At 43.4% G+C, this 19,611-nt stretch overlaps 1 protein-coding gene and 1 long non-coding RNA gene across 2 annotated transcripts; both read left to right on the top strand.

Annotated features, from left to right (window-relative positions):
* Window positions 1–11,883: 11,883 nt before the first annotated feature.
* LOC119301189 (non-specific lipid transfer protein GPI-anchored 2-like) lies at window positions 11,884–12,775 on the top strand. The gene is made up of 2 exons (XM_037578109.1): window positions 11,884–12,377; window positions 12,461–12,775. The coding sequence occupies exons 1-2, from the start codon at window positions 11,975–11,977 to the stop codon at window positions 12,574–12,576; spliced, it is 519 nt and encodes a 172-aa protein (XP_037434006.1). The 5' UTR covers window positions 11,884–11,974; the 3' UTR covers window positions 12,577–12,775.
* A 1,248-nt stretch (window positions 12,776–14,023) lies between these two features.
* LOC119301184 lies at window positions 14,024–14,947 on the top strand. Its single transcript, XR_005146943.1, has 3 exons — window positions 14,024–14,355; window positions 14,449–14,622; window positions 14,799–14,947. It is a non-coding gene; the product is annotated as an uncharacterized LOC119301184 (long non-coding RNA).
* The last annotated feature ends 4,664 nt before the right edge of the window (window positions 14,948–19,611 follow it).

Genomic DNA, 19,611 nt, shown 5'->3' with positions numbered 1-19,611 from the left:
TATGTGTTGAACCGTTGCTCCGTTTTGAGTGTGCTCTATATGAAACTTGCTTAGAATTGCATGTAGTTTCATATTATCATGTTGCATCCATGTTTTGAGAGTGTTTGCTTGATGTTTGTATGTATTTTGCATCAATGCCATGTTTAACTTATTTTGCTCATATCTTCTAGGCCGTAACTCCGAATTAGATGAACTTTATATGTAACTTGACTAAAATCCCGTGTAGATCATCTTGGTGAATTTTAACTTGCTGTTTAACAACTTCAACTTAATGTTTGTTCAGATCTGGACCAATTTCGAAATTTGCATATGAGGACTTACCGGAATTGTTATATGTTGTTCCTGGCCTCATTTAAACTTGCTTTGATGTGTTGCTCTTGTTTGCATCATCTCTTGCCATGAGTAGCTTCATGTAGTCTTATATTGCATCATGCTTGGTTGTGCATCATGTCATGTATATATGTGGTGTGTTTACTATGTTGTGTGCTTCTTCTCGATAATTCCTGTTTCGTTGCGATCGTGAGGATTCGTTCGTCTACGCTTGGTTCGGCTTCATCCGTTCATCTTCTTCATGGACTCGTTCTTCTTCCTAGCGGGATCTCAGGCAAGATGACCGCTACCCTGGATCTCACTACTATCATTGCTATGCTAGTCGCTTCGTTCTATCGCTTTGTTTCGCTACCTATCACTTGTTCTTCAAGCCTCCCAATTTGCCATGTCAGCCTCCAACCTTTTCCACCCTTCCTAGCAAACCGTTGTTTGGCTATGTTACCGCTTTGCTCAGCCCCTCTTATAGCGTTGTTAGTTGTAGGTGAAGTTGAAGATTGCACCATGGTGGACAGGATTTTGTTGGGATATCACAATATCTCTTATATTATTAATGCATCTATATACTTGGTAAAGGGTGGAAGGCTCGGCCTTATGCCTGGTGTTTTGTTCCACACTTGCCGCCCTAGTTTCCGTCATATCGGTATTATGTTCCCGGATTTTGCGTCCCTAACGCGGTTGGGTGATTTATGGGACCCCCTTGACAGTTCGCTTTGAATAAAACTCCTCCAGCAAGGCCCAACCTTGGTTTTACCATTTGCCTCACCACCACCTACTTTTCCCTTGGGAGTAATTAACCCAAGGGTCATCTTTATTTTAGCCCCCCCGGGCCAGTGCTTCTCTAAGTGTTGGTCCGAACCAGAGCCCTTTGTAGCGCCCCCTCAGGGAAACTTGAGGTCTGGTTTTAGTTGTACGGATTGCTCATCCGGTGTTGCCCTGAGAACAAGATATGTGCAGCTCCTATCGGGATGTCGGCGCATCAGGCGGTCTTGCTGGTCTTGTTTTACCATTGTCGAAATGTCTTGTAAACCGGGATTCCAAGACTGATCGGGTCTTCCTGGGAGAAGGAATATCCTTCGTTGATCGTGAGAGCTTATCATGGGCTAAGTTGGGACACCCCTGCAGGGTATAAAATTTCGAGAGCCGTGCCCGCGGTTATGTGGCAGATGGGAATTTGTTAATATCCGGTTGTAGATAACTTGACACCAGATCCGAATTAAAATGCATCAACCGCGTATGTAGCCGTGATGGTCTCTTTTCGGCGGAGTCCGGGAAGTGAACACGGTCTTTGGGTTATGTTTTGACGTAAGTAGGAGTCAGGATCACCTCTTGATCATTGCTAGCTTCACGACCATTCTGTTTCTTCCCTTCTCGCTCTTATTTGCGTATGTTAGCCACCATATCATGCTTAGTCGCTGCTGCAACCTCACCACTTTACACCTTCCTTTCCCATTTAAGCTTTGCTAGTCTTGATACCCATGGTAATGGGATTGCTGAGTCCTCGTGGCTCACTGATTACTACAACAACAGGTGCAGGTGCAGGTTATGCGATGATCATGACGTAAGAGCGATGCTTGCTTGTTTTGGAGTTCTTCTTCTGCTTCTTCTTCGATCAGGGGATAGGTTCCAGGTCGGCAGCCTGGGCTAGCAGGGTGGATGTCGTTTGAGCTTCTGTTTGTGTTTCATCTGTAGTCGGATATTGATCTTATGGATGATGTATTGTTGTATTCGTGTGGCATTGTATGCCTTATGTATGTATCCCTATCTGTTATGTAATGTTGATGTAATGATATCCACCTTGCAAAAGCGTCTTCAAGATGCGCTTCTATCCTTGGTGGGACCTTCGAGTTCCTTTAGGAGAGGATCGCATCTTGGGCGTGACACCCCCCCCCCCCAGCTTGCAATGCCAAGATGGCGGCCGGAAGCGAGGGGACCTAAATTTCTTAGATGGTGGCAGTAGCACGGTGAGAAACCCTCCTTAGAAAGGGTAATAGTTAGAGACTACACCTGCACCAGTTGTTAACATTTGCTTTTAAATATGTGCAAACTAAATAAAAAAGAACACAATTGATCCGCTCGTCATCTAATATATTTGGGGAACTGCATGGATATTCTACCATGAGCCGCACACTTACAGTAAACCAGTACAAAGGCTATAGGTACCTTTGAAGGCATAGAATTTTTTTCAAGAATCAAAACCATAGCAATGGAAGAGTTATCATGATGAAGCAAAAAAAAAACTTGTGTGAATAATCAAGATCACTATTTATATTAAATTTAAAACGAATTGATAGTGCAATTGGAAAGTTGATGACAAAAAAATCTAAGTTTTGTTCTGCAATATTTGTTGGTGTTCTATGCAATATGAACATAATCTTTTCTTAACATAATCTCTATGAGAAGTTGAGTAAAGCTCATGGCTAACAATAATGAAAAATTCATGTTGGTGTAACCTCACAAAGAATTTCATGAGCAAAAGCATTCCAAGATCCATAACCCTAAAGAAAGTAATCCCCAAAACACATCGTAAGTTGTGGATTAAGATTATCGAACATGGAGAACGCATGTACCAAATGGGATGGAGACAACATGGTTCTTACCTTTTCCTTCTAATAAGGAGTCGGGCCATCTCCCCAATGCTCAAATTGTGAATTTCAATAATTAGACGTAAATACAACATAGGAATATGATGCACCAAAAATTAATCAATCAACTACTTCTAATAACTTCTGGACTTTATGTGTGTGGACCATCCTTTTAACCAAAGATCAAGTAGTTGCTTAATTCCAAATAAAAAAACATGATGTTGAATATAAAATAATAGACATAGGAAGTGCAATTTGTTATTATTACCTTTCCAAATTGACTAACACTGCCAAATGGCTTTTGCCGAGGACAGTCCTCGGGAAAGTCTCTGTCGAGTATTTTTGGGCCTTCATCGAGTGTCTCTTCGACACTCAGCAAAGTAGGTGATTCCGGTAGTGACCATATGATCAAATCAATTAGCAACACCCAATCATGAAAATAAAAGGGTTAGACAACACCTGCAGTAGGATGAGAGGCCTGACTGCTGGAGGGAGGTATGGGAGGGCCCTATGCCACGCCACCATAAGTCGTGTCTATTGGGGAGCTTGTGGTAGTTGACCCTGTCGGTGATGTGTCTAGTGTGCGATATCGGCACGAGGCCGTCCATGTCGTCCTGCAGCAGGTGCACCATGCAAAGTGGTTCTGGGAGTGTCATTAGGTTGAACTCCCACTTATGGAAACACACATCCTTGTCCTTGTAGTATGGATCATTAATCCCTTGCTACGTCCCCAGCTTCCTCCTTTTGAAGGGTGCTTTTGGCACTAAGGTTGCAGTAATCTAGGCATCGACCTTGTTTGGGAGGTAGGTGGTGTTTTGAACGATTGTAGGGAGGTGGGTAGCGGTAGCTCTGCCCCATCAACCAGTGTCTGATGCGTGTTCGAAGCCCATCATGTAAACCCCAACCTCCTCATGGACCTACTAAAATTGTAGTACATATGGTGTACACACATTGATGCGCCCAACATGTTGAGACACACGATCGAGGCAACGCACGACATGAGTGCTACTAGTAACTGGTGATGTGCGAAGGCAGTCGAGGTGGGATACGGTGAAGCCGTGGGAGAAGACGGCCCTGAATCACTTTTTTGCGATGTATGACTATGTCGCCACCACCCAACTCGAAATCTATCATAAATTTTGGGGTTGATGGGTTCTAAACTCATTCCTTTAGTTTTCATCTAACATCACATCTAAATTATGTGGGTGACTCCTGTTAGCTAGGGCCGGCCCCATAGGCCAGGCAAAGAGAGCATCTGCCCCAGCCCCCAAAGGAGGAGGGGCCCAAATATTAAGCATGGTAACCACTATACTATTAAGTTCAACATATTATTGCATATGTGTAAAATAAAAGTTCTAAATTTTTAGGAGCAAAATCTATATCACATCAAAGTAAGAACCAATTTGGTATATGACTATGAATCTGATAGGCAACTATGAACTTAGTTAACCTGCTAGTCTCTCTCCCCAATAAGTGTCCTACAGGTTGTACCATAATCTATGTAAACTAGATTTCTTTGTTTAATCTATATATAAATTTTTATTTTAGAAACTAGCAAGAGCTCTTGTATGCACCAAATAAAACCAAACATATAGCTGGCCATACCAAATGAACAAATTGTATCTAAGCATAACTGAATCGGCGATATTTTTCTGTTCAACGGTGATCGGTGATAGCATATGTTGAACTTATTATTGAATTTAACTTGTGATACATTTGCAAACAGTACCGTTTATACTCTACAAGGTTCTACAAATATGCACACATAATAATACACAAGAAACCACTATTAAGATACTAGATGGATATTATTCTTTAGAAACCTTTAGCATCGTATCAGATGAAACTAAACTATAGATGATCATATGCACTTACATACAAATATGTATGTGTGCACTGTATAATTTATCTAATTTTCATAAAAATAATTCAAATATAATTTTGTTACATCACTTAATTAAAATTATCATAAACAAAGTGATCGGTGAAATACGTTGCAACCGCTAATAACAAAGAACATTGATTAACTGTACCTACTAAATTAGGTGGTTAACTATACCAACTAAACAATAATATATGCTCCTTAACGCTGTAGTATGATTAAAAAAATAAGCACAAAAATTTGGGATAAAAAACTATTTATTCGATTTTGCCCATGTTTTCAACTATGTACTACTCATCTAATCACAAGTGGAGACATGGTATCTTCCTTGAAACGGAAATGCAGTGTCGCTTTTATAATTGCATAAATGAATTTCCACCGTGTAAATTTAGGCACGTGGTCCATAGATGCATCCCTACCCCTGAGTCGGCCACAACTATTATTTGGTCGCTTTGGTTCATAGATGTTCCACATGTGACAACAATTTTGTGGTGAATGCTTAATCATATTTGTGATTTAAGATAATTCATCTCCATAGAATAGAGATGTCATGAGAATTATACATGCGTGTACACATTGACAGACAATAGTTAGAGTACCCATATTGATGAATCTAATTAGAGGCAGTTAGATCACGCCATACTTATGAGGTTACTAGTATATATATCATCCTCGAGTTCACTACCTCTACTAATTAGTCTAAGGGATAAGCCTCCACATATAAGTCATCACACTATACTCCTTGCCGGTGGCGCATTTCACAGTGGCCGATGTGCATCCCTAACATTTTGCTCCTTCCATCTGAATTTATAAGTTCCCCACACAATGGATTCATATTTAAATAGATACGAAGAGTACAAGTTTTATGACATCTTATTTATATATCATTTGATCTAACTGCTGGTTAAAATAAATTTTAAATATGTGCTTGATTTATGAACCGGATGGAAGGAGGCCCAACAAGGTCAAACTGGTCTGCCCACCTGAATGAGCCTCCCTTTCTTTCTTTCTTTCTTTTCTGGTGAGAAATATGGACACTTTACAAAGGGCTTTTTCTAGATGCCATTGGCTACCCTTGATTATGTGTAAGTTTAGGCATGTGAGTTGTATAGATGCCTCTGGTTCAGCCACGCTACTGTAATGTACACAAATGCTTTCTGTGGCAACACATTTTTATTGATACAAATTTTAGTCATGAAGACTTAACGAGAGGCGATCTTGATTCTTGGATATTCATCTTGCACTTATTGATAAATTTATGCTAAAATGAGAACTAATTGCAGTCAGAGTTGAGGATTAATGAGTGTTATTTTTACGCTCGTCACATTTGAGTTTACAGTGGTTTATTTTGTAAAAACCGAGATATCCACTCTGATATGAGTACTAATGACTAATGATGCAAAGGGTTCCAAAATCCTTTCTTTAATTTGTTTCCACGTGAAATTGGGCTATACATGGCTTGGAGATCATCACTCATCATGCTCAAGCAAACATGATTAATTTGGAAGACGAGGATGAGCAGATGGTTGATCAGGAGCACTTGGAAGCTGATGTGGCCAATCATCTGGCGTTGGTCGCCATGGAGGCCAAGGCTGGCTGCAAGAATGCCCCAATAGTGGTGGAGCAGTATGAGTTCTCGGTGCAGTTTGAGCAGAATGCTCAACGCTCCCATCGCCGCCTGGCTCACCATCTTCAGCATCTCCAAACCCGTTCTAGCTAGTGATGAGGATCTGACATGTGGATGCCCTTTGAATTACAAACAGTATGTTATTTCAATGTGTTTAATCAGCAGCTGCATGCTATGTTTCGGTTTCGTACGTTGAGTGGGTTTTGCATGTTCAAACATAGTGCAACATGCAAAACTTACCAAAAATAGTAACATGCAAAACTTACCAGAAAACAGCATCATGCAAAACTTACTTAAAATGAGATAAAACTTACAATGTTGACTTTTCAAAACTTGTGGTATTGCAACTTTATGTTTTTCCCACCTACTAGTCCACACAAGAGGGCTTCATGCACTAGGATTTTAATTTTTCTAGCTTTTTTCATTTTCTTTGATTTTTCCGAAAATGGGGTAAAACTTGAAATGTTGAACATTCATATCAAATGGTTCGAAATTTTAAATTTGGTTGTCCCAAGTGGATTCCCCACCAACATTACAACATAAAATGATTTTTGTCAATTTTCAGTACCAAACAACATCGCACTTGTAGTTCAAATTTGAGGAAAATCCCATAATTCACTGTAAATCTTGAAAATATTGAAATAATACTCTGAAATTCATGAAACTTGTTCAGTGGGCTTTCAATGTGTCTACCTTCTATGAAAAATGAAAAGACCAAATTTTATAACTTATTTCAGGTATTTCCTTCACAAAAACCCATTTCTGGCACTTGAAAAATGGAAATCATATTTTTTTTATTCCAAAACAGTTATTATTCCTATGGCAACAATGTTCATGATGGTAACCCATATTTGTGCCAAATTTTAACTTATTATAATGGAATATATCATGGAAGTGGCCACGGCTATGGGTATATGTCTTGAAATCCATGCAACTTCATACTATATATGTCATTTTGTGAAGGTTTTTTTTAAGTTGTGGTATTACAAGTTTATGGTTTTTCCCACTAACTAGTTCACACAAGAGGGCTTCATGCAGAAGGATTTTAGTTTTTGGGGCTCTTTTCAAATAAATTCCCCGAAAATGGGGTAAAACTTGAAATGTTGAACATTCATATCAAATGGTTCGGAATTTCAACTTTGGTTGTCCCAAGTGGATGCACCACCAACATTAGAGCATAAAATGAATTTTGCCAATTCTCGGTACCAAACTACACTTGTAGTTCAAATTTGAGCAAAATCTCATAATTCACTGTAAATCTTGGAAATATATCAATAATACTCTGAAATTCACGAAACTTGCTCAGTGGTCTTACATTGTGGTCTACCTTCTATGAAAGATGAAAAGACCAAATTTTATAACTTATTTCAGGTACTTGATTCACAAAAAAGCCATTTCTGGCACTTGAAAAATGGAAACAATAACTTCTATTCCCGAAAAATTATTATTCCTATGGCAACAATATTCAAAATGGTAGCACCCATAGTTGTGCCAAATTTTAACTTGTTATCATGTAGTATGGTATAGAAGTGGCCAGGGCCATGGGCATATGCCTTGAAATCCATGCAACTTCATACTAGATAGGCCATTTTGTGAAGGTCTTTAAAAAAAGTGTGGTATTGCAAGTTTACGATTTTTCCCACTTACTAGTTCACACAAGAGGGCTTCATGCACAAGGATTTTAATTTTTGAGGGTTTTTTTCATTTTCTTTGATTTTTTTGAAAATGGGGTAAAACTTGAGATGTTGAACATTCGTATCAAATGGTTCAGAATTTCAACTTTGGTTGTCCCAAGTGGATGCACCACCAACATTAGAGCATAAAATGAGTTTTGCCAATTTTCAGGACCAAACTACATCACACTTGTCGTTCAACTTTCAGCAAAATATCATAATTCACCATAAATCCAGTAAATCTTGAAAATATAGCAATAATACTCCGTAATTCATGAAACTTGGTCAGTGGTCTTCCAATGTCGTCTACCTTATATGAAAAATGAAAAGACCAAATTTATAACTTATTTCAGGTACTTCCTTCACACAAAAGCCATTTCAGGCACTTGAAAAACAGAAATAATAATTTTTAATTTAGAAAAATTATTATTCCTATGGAAACAATGTTCACAATGGTAACACCCATAGTTGTGCCAAATTTTAAATTTTCTTTGATTTTCTTGAAAATGAAAAATAATAGTTATGTGCTCTAGTTTGATCAGATAAATTGTGAAAATGATGTCACTTGTAAAAAAATTCTTTTATTATAGTAAGACCATCTATGCTTACTTTGTGAAAGAGATGAAGAGATGGTCAAATATCAAATCATCATCTCCTTCACAAAGCGAGCATTGATACTCTTATTACAATAGAATTAGTTTGTTGCATATGGTCCTCTCCGCTATTTAAGGTCGGCGAGCCTCTCGCCGGTGATGAGGGACTAAACCACATCACTCAATACGGTGCTGTGGTGAAGGGGGGGGGGCGTGATCGGGCGATGTTCGTGGGCCAGCGTCTCAGTTAATCCCATCAGCGTGAAAATGTCCGTGTTTTTGTGAACATACATTATATTCATAGTTAATTTTCTAGATGGTTTTACAAATTTTTGATCTAAAATATATTCAAATATAAAAGGAAAGGACAGAAATAGAGAGAGAGAGAGAGAGAGAGAGAGAGAGAGAGAGATGAAAAGTTACGTAGCGGGCAAGCACTATGCAGCCCAGCCCACCTACAGGCAACCCCATTTTTAACCTCACACCTAGTGGAAGTGGACGACGCGTCCGAGAGCGCCTGCTCCTGCTTTGCGCCTTCGAGGCCTTCTTTGTCCCCAACTATACGCCAAGAGACAAGCACGATACCACTAGTTCAAACCTATCTACTATCCAGAACTATCCGCTCCTCTTGCTCGCTCTCCAACCATGACCGAGAACGCCATGGCCGCGCTGACATCAACCAACGTAGACACTGTGCTCTCCTCGCCTCACCACCATGTCCTTTAGCTCTGCCTCGCCATCGTTAACCAATACGACAAAGATCGCTAGATAGGACGCCATGAATCGTCGCCTTCTTCGTTGTCTGTAGCCTAGGACGCCATTGTCAATTCGTCGCCTACGGATGTGAGCTCCCTGTCAACATTTTCGTGTCGTAGTGCCATTAATCGCAACCTCCCTTTGTTGGTCCAGCATGAGCTCGTGAAGATGCTCCGGTAACCATTTGTTCACGTGACCGTGTCAAACTGCATAGCCAGAAGCTGTAGAACAACACCAGCACAAAAAATCGTTTGAATCCATGCTATAGCTTTGTTGCCTACAAACACCAAACTCCGTCACGATGTTGCTCACCCACTGCCTTTGTTTCCGTCCACCCCCGGCCACCCTGACGCCGCCACTCAACACGCACGAGCACCAGCTAACGGTAGAGGCCAAGATATTGTCCAGCCATTGCTGGAATCGGCCAGACGAGCAACAATCGGCTGGCTGATGTGGCCGTAATTTACAGTGGAACACATGTCGTATTCTCACAATCATGCATGTAATAGTCAAAGGGGCTGACCCAATGAAAATGTTGCATTTGATCATATGTGAGGTTCAGCTACACAGAGCATGGCAAAAATGAGCACAAGTTAAAGGGTTGGGCAAAACTGAGTAGAACTAAGGAGCTGAGGGCATGAAAATAGAAATCTCTTTAAGAAAATTGCATCCCAACATGCAAGAAAAAAGCAGCGCGGGAAATTATCTACTCCCTTTGATCCAAATCACAACACTTATTTTGGATCAGAGGGTAACCGAAAGTAAGAGCACACGTCATTTTATTTTGGGCAGTGATTGGTGCCGGTTCGCCGGCCGAAACTTTCGGCCGGTCGGCTCTCAGTCGTTCGATCGCGCCAATCGTACGTGCACAATCTCGCGGGCCCGTCGCAGAAAAAAGGGGGAAAATCCTCCTGCACGGATCACTTCGTCTATCTCGTGACGCCAGTAGTTCCTGCCCAGATCCACAGCTCGCGCCGCCGCTGGTCTTCCCTCGTCGCCACACTCAAAAATATCCGCACAGCTCGTTGTCGTGCTGGTCGTCGGTGGTAGCTGCCGCAGTCGCTGGTTGTAGAAAAAAAAGTGGGCCGTCGCCGTCGCCGGAGATAGCTGTCCTTGTCGCCGATTGCAGCAAAAAATTGGCCACTGCCGTCGCCGGTGGTAGCTGCCGCTGTCGCGGTTGCAGCAAAAACGGCCGTCGTCGTTGCAGGGCTGCCGCTGTCGAGGGTTGTAGCACTGATTTTGCTGGTTCCAGCACTAGGCTGGGTGGTTCCAGCTAAATACACTAGGCTGGATGCTTGCAGCTAAAAAACGATGCCGCCGCTGCCGTCACACCACGGGCATCGCCGATGGTAGCAAAAACAGCTACCAATTGTATCATTCGGCTGGCTACTTGTAGCAAAAACTGATGCTGGTTCCAGCAAAAATCAAGACGGTAGTAGCAATAAAGGATGTTAGTTCCAGCAAAACAAAAGGACAGGTGGTAGCAAAAAAAGGGCGCTAGTTCTAGCAAAACAATCAAATAGACTGCAGTAGCAAAAAATAGGAAAGGTTCCAGCAAATAAAATCCATGATTCCAGCAAAAATACCACCGTCTTCCGTCACTGGTCGCCCAGTCGGAACACCTTTAGTCTTTGGTTCCAGCAACTCCAAGCATGATTGTAGCATTCCTCACAGCGGTTCCAGCACCACGTCTGAAGCTGACAGGGCGGCACGTTGCATGTTTCAGAGCGCGGCAGCCCTGGCTGCAGCACCAGTCAGCCATCGGTGGAAACATCGACACCGACCAGATTCCAGCCAACAGTGAGACCATGCATAGCGCTGCCTGTCCTCCCATCCTCAAAGGCACGACTGCCTCGAAGCGTGCGACCATGGCTGATAGGAAAAAAGTTGAAGGACGATTCCCTTTTATTTTCCTTGTTTTTCTTCCTTCCTGTGTCACAGACCACAAATAAAAAAGAACACGTCGTACCATTTTTCCTTGGATGGTCCAAAAACCGAAGCGCTTGCTCAATCTTCACGGAAGCGCGGGTTTCTGGAAGCAATTATTATTATTTCCCCTGCTATTCATCAAGAGTAAAGATCCAAATTTCCCTTGCCCATTCACAACGGTTATCACTGCTCAATCCAAACGAAAACCACGTAGCGGTCACACGGCGGCATACCGTTGCTGATCTCTTCAAACACGCCAAACACCAAAGCCGAGCCACGTGGCGTCAAAAGCTGAAAGATTCCACGTACTACCCAACAAGGCCGCGTCAAAAGCTGAACGTAGTTATTGATAGCCCGAGTTTTCTTTTCAAGGGTAGGAAGATTCAGCTCACCAACGCTAACCAAACCACCGATGATCGATCGTGTCGTGTCTTCTTCCTCCTGCTCGTTGCCACCTTCTCCATCAACTCTGAACAACTCCACCTATAAATCAATCACGGATCAGAAGAACAACAGGCAAAAACCAAGGCAACCACCACCAACAGAGAGCAGTTGTCGATCCTGACGGTGTAAGTTGTTCAAGGAAGGAAGGGGAGCGAGAAATGGCGGTGAGGGCGGTGACCATGCTGGCCGTGGCGGCCCTCGTCGTCGTGGCGGCGGTCCTGGCCGGCGGCGCGTCGGCGCAGTCGACGAGCGGGTGCACGCAGACGCTGATCGGCATGTCGCCCTGCCTCAACTACATCACGGGGAACGAGACGGCGCCGTCCAAGTCGTGCTGCTCGCAGCTCGCCGCCGTGGTGAGCTCCAAGCCGGAGTGCCTCTGCGTCGCGCTCAACGCCGACCCTGCCGCGCTCGGGCTCGGCACCGTCAACAAGACCCGCGCCCTCGGCCTCCCCGACCAGTGCGGCGTCAAGACGCCCCCGCTCAGCAACTGCGCCTCTGCCCCCACCGCGTCGCCGTCCTCCGGCTCGCCGGCGGGACAGACGCCAACATCCTCCGGGGCAGGTAATAATTGGTCAAAGTTGTTGGTGAAAGTTGATGCGTCTGAATTGTGGTACTGACCGACGTTTTGTTCGACGCACGCGCAGGGTCCAAGTCGACGCCGACGGCCGATGTGGGGAGCGGAGGCGGGTCGCTCCAGAGCTCGGCCGGCATCGTCGCCGGGTTCATCGTGGCGGCGGTCTACGCCGTGTCCGCCATGTGATCTGACTGACGGATCGACGCGGTCTCTTCTTCTTCTTGTCAGTCGGTAGTGATTCCATTTGAGATTTATACTGGGGTTCCGGGATAGAATTGGCGATATGTGAATGTGATCAATGGCCGATTCCGTTTGTTGTACCGTGAGCTTATTTAGTTGATTCATTGTTGCCTTCGGAATAAACATTATACATCTCTTATCTTTACCTGGTACGTCGTCGCTGTTTTTACGAAAAGTCCTTGTGATTTAGAGTAATAAACCCGCAGTCCATATAATAAAGTCAATCGAACCGGTATGACGAGAAAGAAAAAAAAAACAGCCTCCCGATCTACTCCCCGAGGACGCCGGGAGTAGCTCGTACGCCGCCGCCTCGTGCTCTGCTCCTCCCCGAGGCCCCTCGCTCGATCTGGAGCAGCAGGTCCCGAGCGCCTCGGCCTGCTCCTCACGCCGGCGTCCCGCGCCACTGCCGCCGACCTCCAGCCGTTGTCCATTACCCTCTCCCCCACACTCTATCTCTCTTCTTCTCCCTTTCTTTTCTCTCTCTCAAATCTTGTCTCTGTCAGGAACGACAGCGCCATGGATCCCGATGTGAAGCTTCACTGCAGCCTGATCTGACCTGGGAGGGGGTCGCGTTGCGCTCGGGCGCCGCATCAGGTGGCGGTGGCGAGGTGGGAGGGGAGCACGGAGATGGGCGCGCGGAGACGAAGGAGGAGAAAAATGGAGAGGCGGGGAGGCTACGCTCGGGGTCCGCATCAGGCGGCGACAGCGAAGCGGGAGGTGCGCACGGAGACGAAGGACCCGAGAATGGAGGCGTCCGGGAGCGAGGACTTCGCCGGCGTCAAAGCCACTGCCAGGCGGGACGCGCAGGCGCGCGAGGGGCGCATGGCTCCTCTCCTGGTGCAGCACACGAGGGAATGAGGTGGGGATCGAGCTGCCGGCACACCACCCGCCGTTCACCCTTGCTCCACACTTCGTCGGAACTCCATCTGTTGGTTCTGCACTTAGGTATTCACTGAAGCAAACTTTGTAATTTCCTGATATATCTTAATGATTGTTGAAGCCAAACTCGCATCTCATCTGCTTTTTAATAGTTTTGCATAATTTACTTTCTTGAACTGGTGGTCTGAACTCTGAAGTGGTGTCTTATACATGGTTAGATAATGTAGTGGGGAATTTTTCTGATGTACAACCTATATATCAGAAATGGTTGAGCTTGGAATGATCTATCCCGGTTATTAGTGTTTGTGTTCCTGTAGATCAAATATCTATTTGTAATTTTGGATTAGTATATTTGCTTTGAAAGTCAGAATTGCATTTACTGTTTTCTTTTTGGCGCAAAAAGAAGTAGTTAGTGTTAAACATATGTTAGACAGAGCTACTTACCAATGGCAATTTGTCTGGAGATATGATGTTTTTTGTACATTGTTGTGGCTGAAAACCTGAAACGATTTGTGTAACTGATAGTCTGTTGCTTTACTTCTACACTGCTTAATTAACCTGCGATTAATTTTGATATTTGATTTTTGGCAAGAATCATCGGACTATAGATTATTGATCATGCATGAAACGTTTTAAAGGAAGCGAATCTACATTTGCATGCTCGGTTTGAAGACTTGCCAGCTGGGTGAAGAAGCTTTCTGACAAACATCCAAATCACTCTAATAGGCCCAAGTTGAGCATATGTTAGATGGTCTGGATGACATGGATGGTGCCGAGGATGTCCCTTTTGATGAGCTCATAGGCATGCAAGGCTTAGTATTTCACTTGGTTGAGAATGCAATTACAGTAAGGATCTCTTCTTTGTCTTATTTTAGTTAGACAAATGTGTTTCCTTCATGTTTACATGTATCTGATGTTGTTTCATTTTATTTTCTTAAGATATGTATTACATACAAGTCTGATGGATTCAAGAGAATGAAGAGTAAATAATACTATACTATAAATACGTCAACTACAGATAACCCTCCCAACTACAATGTTGCACCTGACAACCTCCTACTCAACGAGGCCAAGCTATCTGCAGGGGACCATGCCCCTGGACGTTCCTAAGAGGTATGGACCTAAGGATGGCCTTGCTTGCACTATATTGTAGCAATATAATCCATAATGCATGCAGTTTGCTTTATCCCTTTCTCCCATGGACTCTGAATATGCTATCCACCGTCCTTTGTAGGTTCATTAGTTTACTTTTTGTTGACGCAAAAATTAATATGTAGTTGTAACCGCAGGTGTGCTGCTAGATGACCTTCTTGCTGCTGAAACAACAAATGCTTGTAACTGCAGCTCCTGCTAACATGCAAGCTGGATGAGCACCGGGCATATTTGCTACGATGATGAACAAACATGCAAATGACTGCAGAAACAACAGCTGATGGAGCTGTGGTTCTTGGAAACCTAGTTGCTCCTCCTGTTAATGGGGATGTGTATGCGGATATCAGCCCTGAGAATGTTGTGGTCCAGTGACACCGAGGTTTGCATTATTTCTGTCCTAGACTTGTGCAGACCATCTTTCTATGGATGGTCTTCTGTTCATATTAAATGTGAGCTACCACATACTGAGATGTGTTTCGAACTTATTTTGTGTGTGTGTGCAGAAGATAGTGCAAATGTGCTAATTATTTGGTTGAAGCATCTGCTGCAGAGGTTGAGGTAATTAGTGCTACTTTAGCTGCTATAAAGGCCAGACAAGTTGGAGATGAGATGAGCATTTTATCATATTGCTTTGCCTGTAATAACCAAAATTGATTGATTTAGTTTCACACAACATAGATAATTATATCGTCAGGTTCAATTTTACTTATGAAAGTTGAACATTTCTTATCTTGTTAGATTTCCTCTTTGTAAGTTCTAGGACTTTAGTTAATTGAATATCTTAAGGCATGCATGCCAGAACTTTCCAGATGGTAACACTTGATGCAATTCTGTTCCTACTATTCTTACCTGATACTACCTGGACGACCTTCAAGCATCAATAACTTAATCCTTTTAGGTTTTCTACTTCTTTCTCCAGTACAGACATAATATTGTTTGGTGCTTCCCAATATTTGGTCGTGAAAGTAGAGAAGCTTTACATTTCAAGAAATATTAGATTATCAATAAGAAAATATGGTCCAAGCTGGACTACTACTTCTAAATGTTTTGTTTTTCACCAAAGGGGATATTTTACTTCTCCTAATCATGGTCGCCGTGTAACCCGATGATAGTAGGATGGTAAATAACTACATCCTTTTTCGGCATGGCAAAAAAAATACATCCTACCCATTTGATGATTTGCAACTGCAGCTGAACAATAATGAAAGAAAAAAGAGTACATGCTTTACATAATGTACCTACAACAACAATAGGTTGCCCCACCAAACATCACCAGAGGACTGAGAAGGAAAACGACGCTTCCTCAGTCAGGTTCTATTGGCCGTTGTAGCATTAGCATGATGAAGATTCTGGAACAGTGCATGACATGTCCAAGCCCAAGGTCTTCCCTTAGTGTGAAGCACCTGAGCTGGCGTCGAGCAATATCCCTTGAATATTATTTCATTGTGTTCTTTCTAGGTGTGCAACCATATCAGCTGCACCAAGGAGCTCCATGCACGGGGCACGGCGGTACTACTTCCCACAAAACCTATTATAAACAGTGTGCTAGCTGCCAGGAATGTGCAGATTTATGGAAGAGCTTTGTGCAAAAAATTAGGAGAAAGAGAAACATAAGAGACATTTCAGCAAGTTTACTTATGGAGGCAAAAGATAATTCTACTTATCACTGTAATACGAGTTGTAATAAACGAGAAAAGACGTGTGATATTATCTTTTTTCTCCCGTTGCAACGCACGGGCATTTGTGTTAGTATTATTGATTTCTAGAATCGGGCTTTGGAATTTTCGATCCTGTGGTTACTGCTCGCTACAATTTCTGCCCTTCATGTATCACATCGGTGGGTATATGCCCGTGTATTTGAGCAACTTTGATTGTACTGTGTTAAAAAAAACTCCTACCCTTCATGCGAGGAATGTGCCGGTTAAGTACTAGAAATTTTTTATTTTCTTTTTGCGAAAAGCTTAAGTACCAGAATGATGCACGGTCTTGTTGAGTTGTGCGTGCATCATTCATTGGATGTGTATTCAACGTATACAGAGGCGCCTGCAGCTAACACCTTATTTTCGGACAAAAATTGCAGGGCCACATTTGAACATGTGGAGTAAATTGCACAAAACCACCACATTGAAGGCAAGGTTTGCGAAAACCACTACAATACATTTTTTTGCAGAAAACACCATGTCTTCGGTAATCTTTTTGCAAAAGACACTGATCGGCGGATCGGGCTCAGCTAAGTGAGTTTATGATAGGTGAGGCCCGTTTTTTGCCTACGTGGCATGACTTTTTGTGCCAGGTAGATTTTAATATAAAATTACAAGCTAGACACTAGAATTTTACATAGACACCCCTAAATCAAAAACGAAAAAGCAATTAGCCCCCACTTCGACCACCCGGGGCCGGGATGCGGCCAGGGCGAAGCAGAGGGGCGCGGCGACCTGGCGGCCGGGCGATGGCGAAGCCGGCCGCGCGGACAGAGCCGGGGCGACGCGGGAGGGAGCCGGCAGCCGGCGGTGGAGCAGGCGGCCATGGGCGCACCCGGCGGGCGCGGCGCGCGGAGGCGGAGCCGGGCTGGCCGGGGAACCGGCCACGCGGGCAGGCGAACGCCTGCGAAGGGTGCGGACAAGGGGCTCGTCCCGGGTGGAGCCGGCGTGCAGGAGGCGGCAGCGGCAAGCCGGACGGCGCGGGACGCGGAGCCGGCGCGGAGCAGAGGCGACGCGCGCGGGCCGGGATGCGGGCGCGAGCTGGTCTAGGGACGGCTGGTCTGGGGACGTTGGAGGCCGATTTGACCGGATCCGGTGACAGGCGACGACGACGGCGACCTGCATCCTGGGGAGGGAGCGGCGGCGGCCTGCATCCTGCGGAGGGAGGCGGCGGCGGTTTGCGTCCTGTGGAGGGAGGCGACGGCTGCGGCCGTGGAGGTAGAGGCGGCGGCCCGCGTCCTGCGTAGGGAGCGTCGGCGGCCATGGAAGGAGCAGTGGCGGAGTCCTGCGTCGTGCGGAGGGAGGGGCGGCGGTGGCCCGTGGAGGGAGCAGCGGCGGGCATGCTAGTCGGCTACGGAGCCCATGGGGAGGGTCTGGGCTGCATGGGAAAAAAAGTTGAGGGACTTTTTTGCTTTAAACCCAAACCGTTACGCCATGTAAGCAAAAACAGGGACCCATTTGTCATAAACGCGCTCAAATGACTCTAATCCGCCGATCAGTGGTTTTTGCAAAAAGATTACTGAAGACATGGTGTTTTCTGCAAAAAGAAATATATTGTAGTGGTTTTCGCAAACCTTGCCTTCAATGTGGTGGTTTTGTGCAATTTACTCGAACATGTGTATTTCGAGTAAAATCGTTGACTTGTGATATCCTTTTCCATCACCCATGTAGTAATAAAACTGGTCAGAGGAACAAAATAATACTCCCTCTGTCTCAAAATATTTGTCTTAGATTTGTCTAAATACGGATGTATCAAGTCACGTTTTAGTATTGGACACATCCGTATTTAGATAAATTTAAGACAAGAGTTTTGAAACGGAGGGAATAGATGTTTGGAATATCTAACTTGCTATTCAAGCATTCAAGAAAAACCACTCCGTGTAATTGTGCACAGATAAAAAAACCAAAGTAAACACTGAAACAAAATTAAATCAAAGAAAATCAAGAAGAAGAAAAAAACGGAGAAAAAGAAAACAAAAAACAAAAAGGAAACTGAAAAACACAAGAAAAAACAACGAAAGCAATGTAAAACAGTGGAAAATACTCAAAACAATTTTACGGAACTGAGCCGGCCAAATAATGCCGCCCTGTAGGCGAGACACAGAAGGAGGAGAGCGCTTGATAGAGACACTGATTTTCCCGGTTTGCAGCTCGTGGTTCACCTGTGTCCGCCGTTGACCGGTGGACCATCCACCTTTCAAGAAAAAACTATTTTCCAAATAAATCAGGAAATAAAAAACTCACGAATTCAAAAAAAAAAAAAATCATGGTTTCAAAAGAAGTTCATGAGTTCCAATAAGTTCATGGATTTCATTCCCCTCAAAAAAAAGTTCATGGATTTCAAACAAGTCCACAGATCCAAAAATAAGTTCACGGGATTCAAAGAAAATTATCAGATTCGACAAACGTTCATGACCTTGAAAAAGTTCACGGGATTCAAAGAAAATTATCAGATTCGAAAAACATTAATGACCTCGAAAAAGTTCACGAGTTCAGAAGAAGTTCATGGATTTCACAATATGTCCACGGGTCCAAAAAAAAGTTAGCGGGATTCAAAAAGAGTTTGCGGATTTAAAAAAAATATGTATTTTTTTTGCAAATTTCGAAAGAGGTTCATGCATTTGAAGAAAAAGTGAAAAAATTCACGTGTTCCGTGGACTTGAAAAAAGATTCATGATTTTTAGGGGAAAAAGTTCACAAATTTTGGGAAAAAATGTTCTTGGATTTCAAAAGAGTTCACATATTTTAGGAATTTCTTTTGAAAAGTTCACAGTTTTAAGAAAAAAACATTCACAAAAAATACGAATTTGAGAAAAGTTCATGAATTTTCAGAAAGTTTCAAATTTCAAAATTGTGCACACATTTTAAAATGAAAAATAAAAAAGTAAAAATAAAATGAAAAAATAGAAAAGAAAAAACCGATTAAAACCCATCCAGAAAGCCAAAAAAGAAAACATGTCAGAGTCTTCTAGAAGCTTCTGACCAGTTTTGAGAAACTTCTAGAAGGTTCTTATGGGTTTCTAGAAGCTTCACAAAACCGGTTGGGTCTCTTCTGGAAGAAAAAAACAGCATCATTGCCCCATTTCAGGTACGAAGTGTGTTCAGTCTAGAAAGAAAAAAAAGAAATGGGTAGAGCCCAGATGGGTTTACTTTCTGTGGAGGCACAGGTTTGTTTGCGATGTGCTTCTTAGAAATGAAGAAAAAACATGATTTTTTTGCACACAGATTTGCTTCTCGTTGAGGCACATAT

The sequence above is a fragment of the Triticum dicoccoides genome, chromosome 1B (assembly GCF_002162155.2).
Source record: "Triticum dicoccoides isolate Atlit2015 ecotype Zavitan chromosome 1B, WEW_v2.0, whole genome shotgun sequence".
NCBI lineage: Eukaryota > Viridiplantae > Streptophyta > Magnoliopsida > Poales > Poaceae > Triticum > Triticum dicoccoides.
This window is presented reverse-complemented; position numbering and strand designations above follow the sequence as displayed.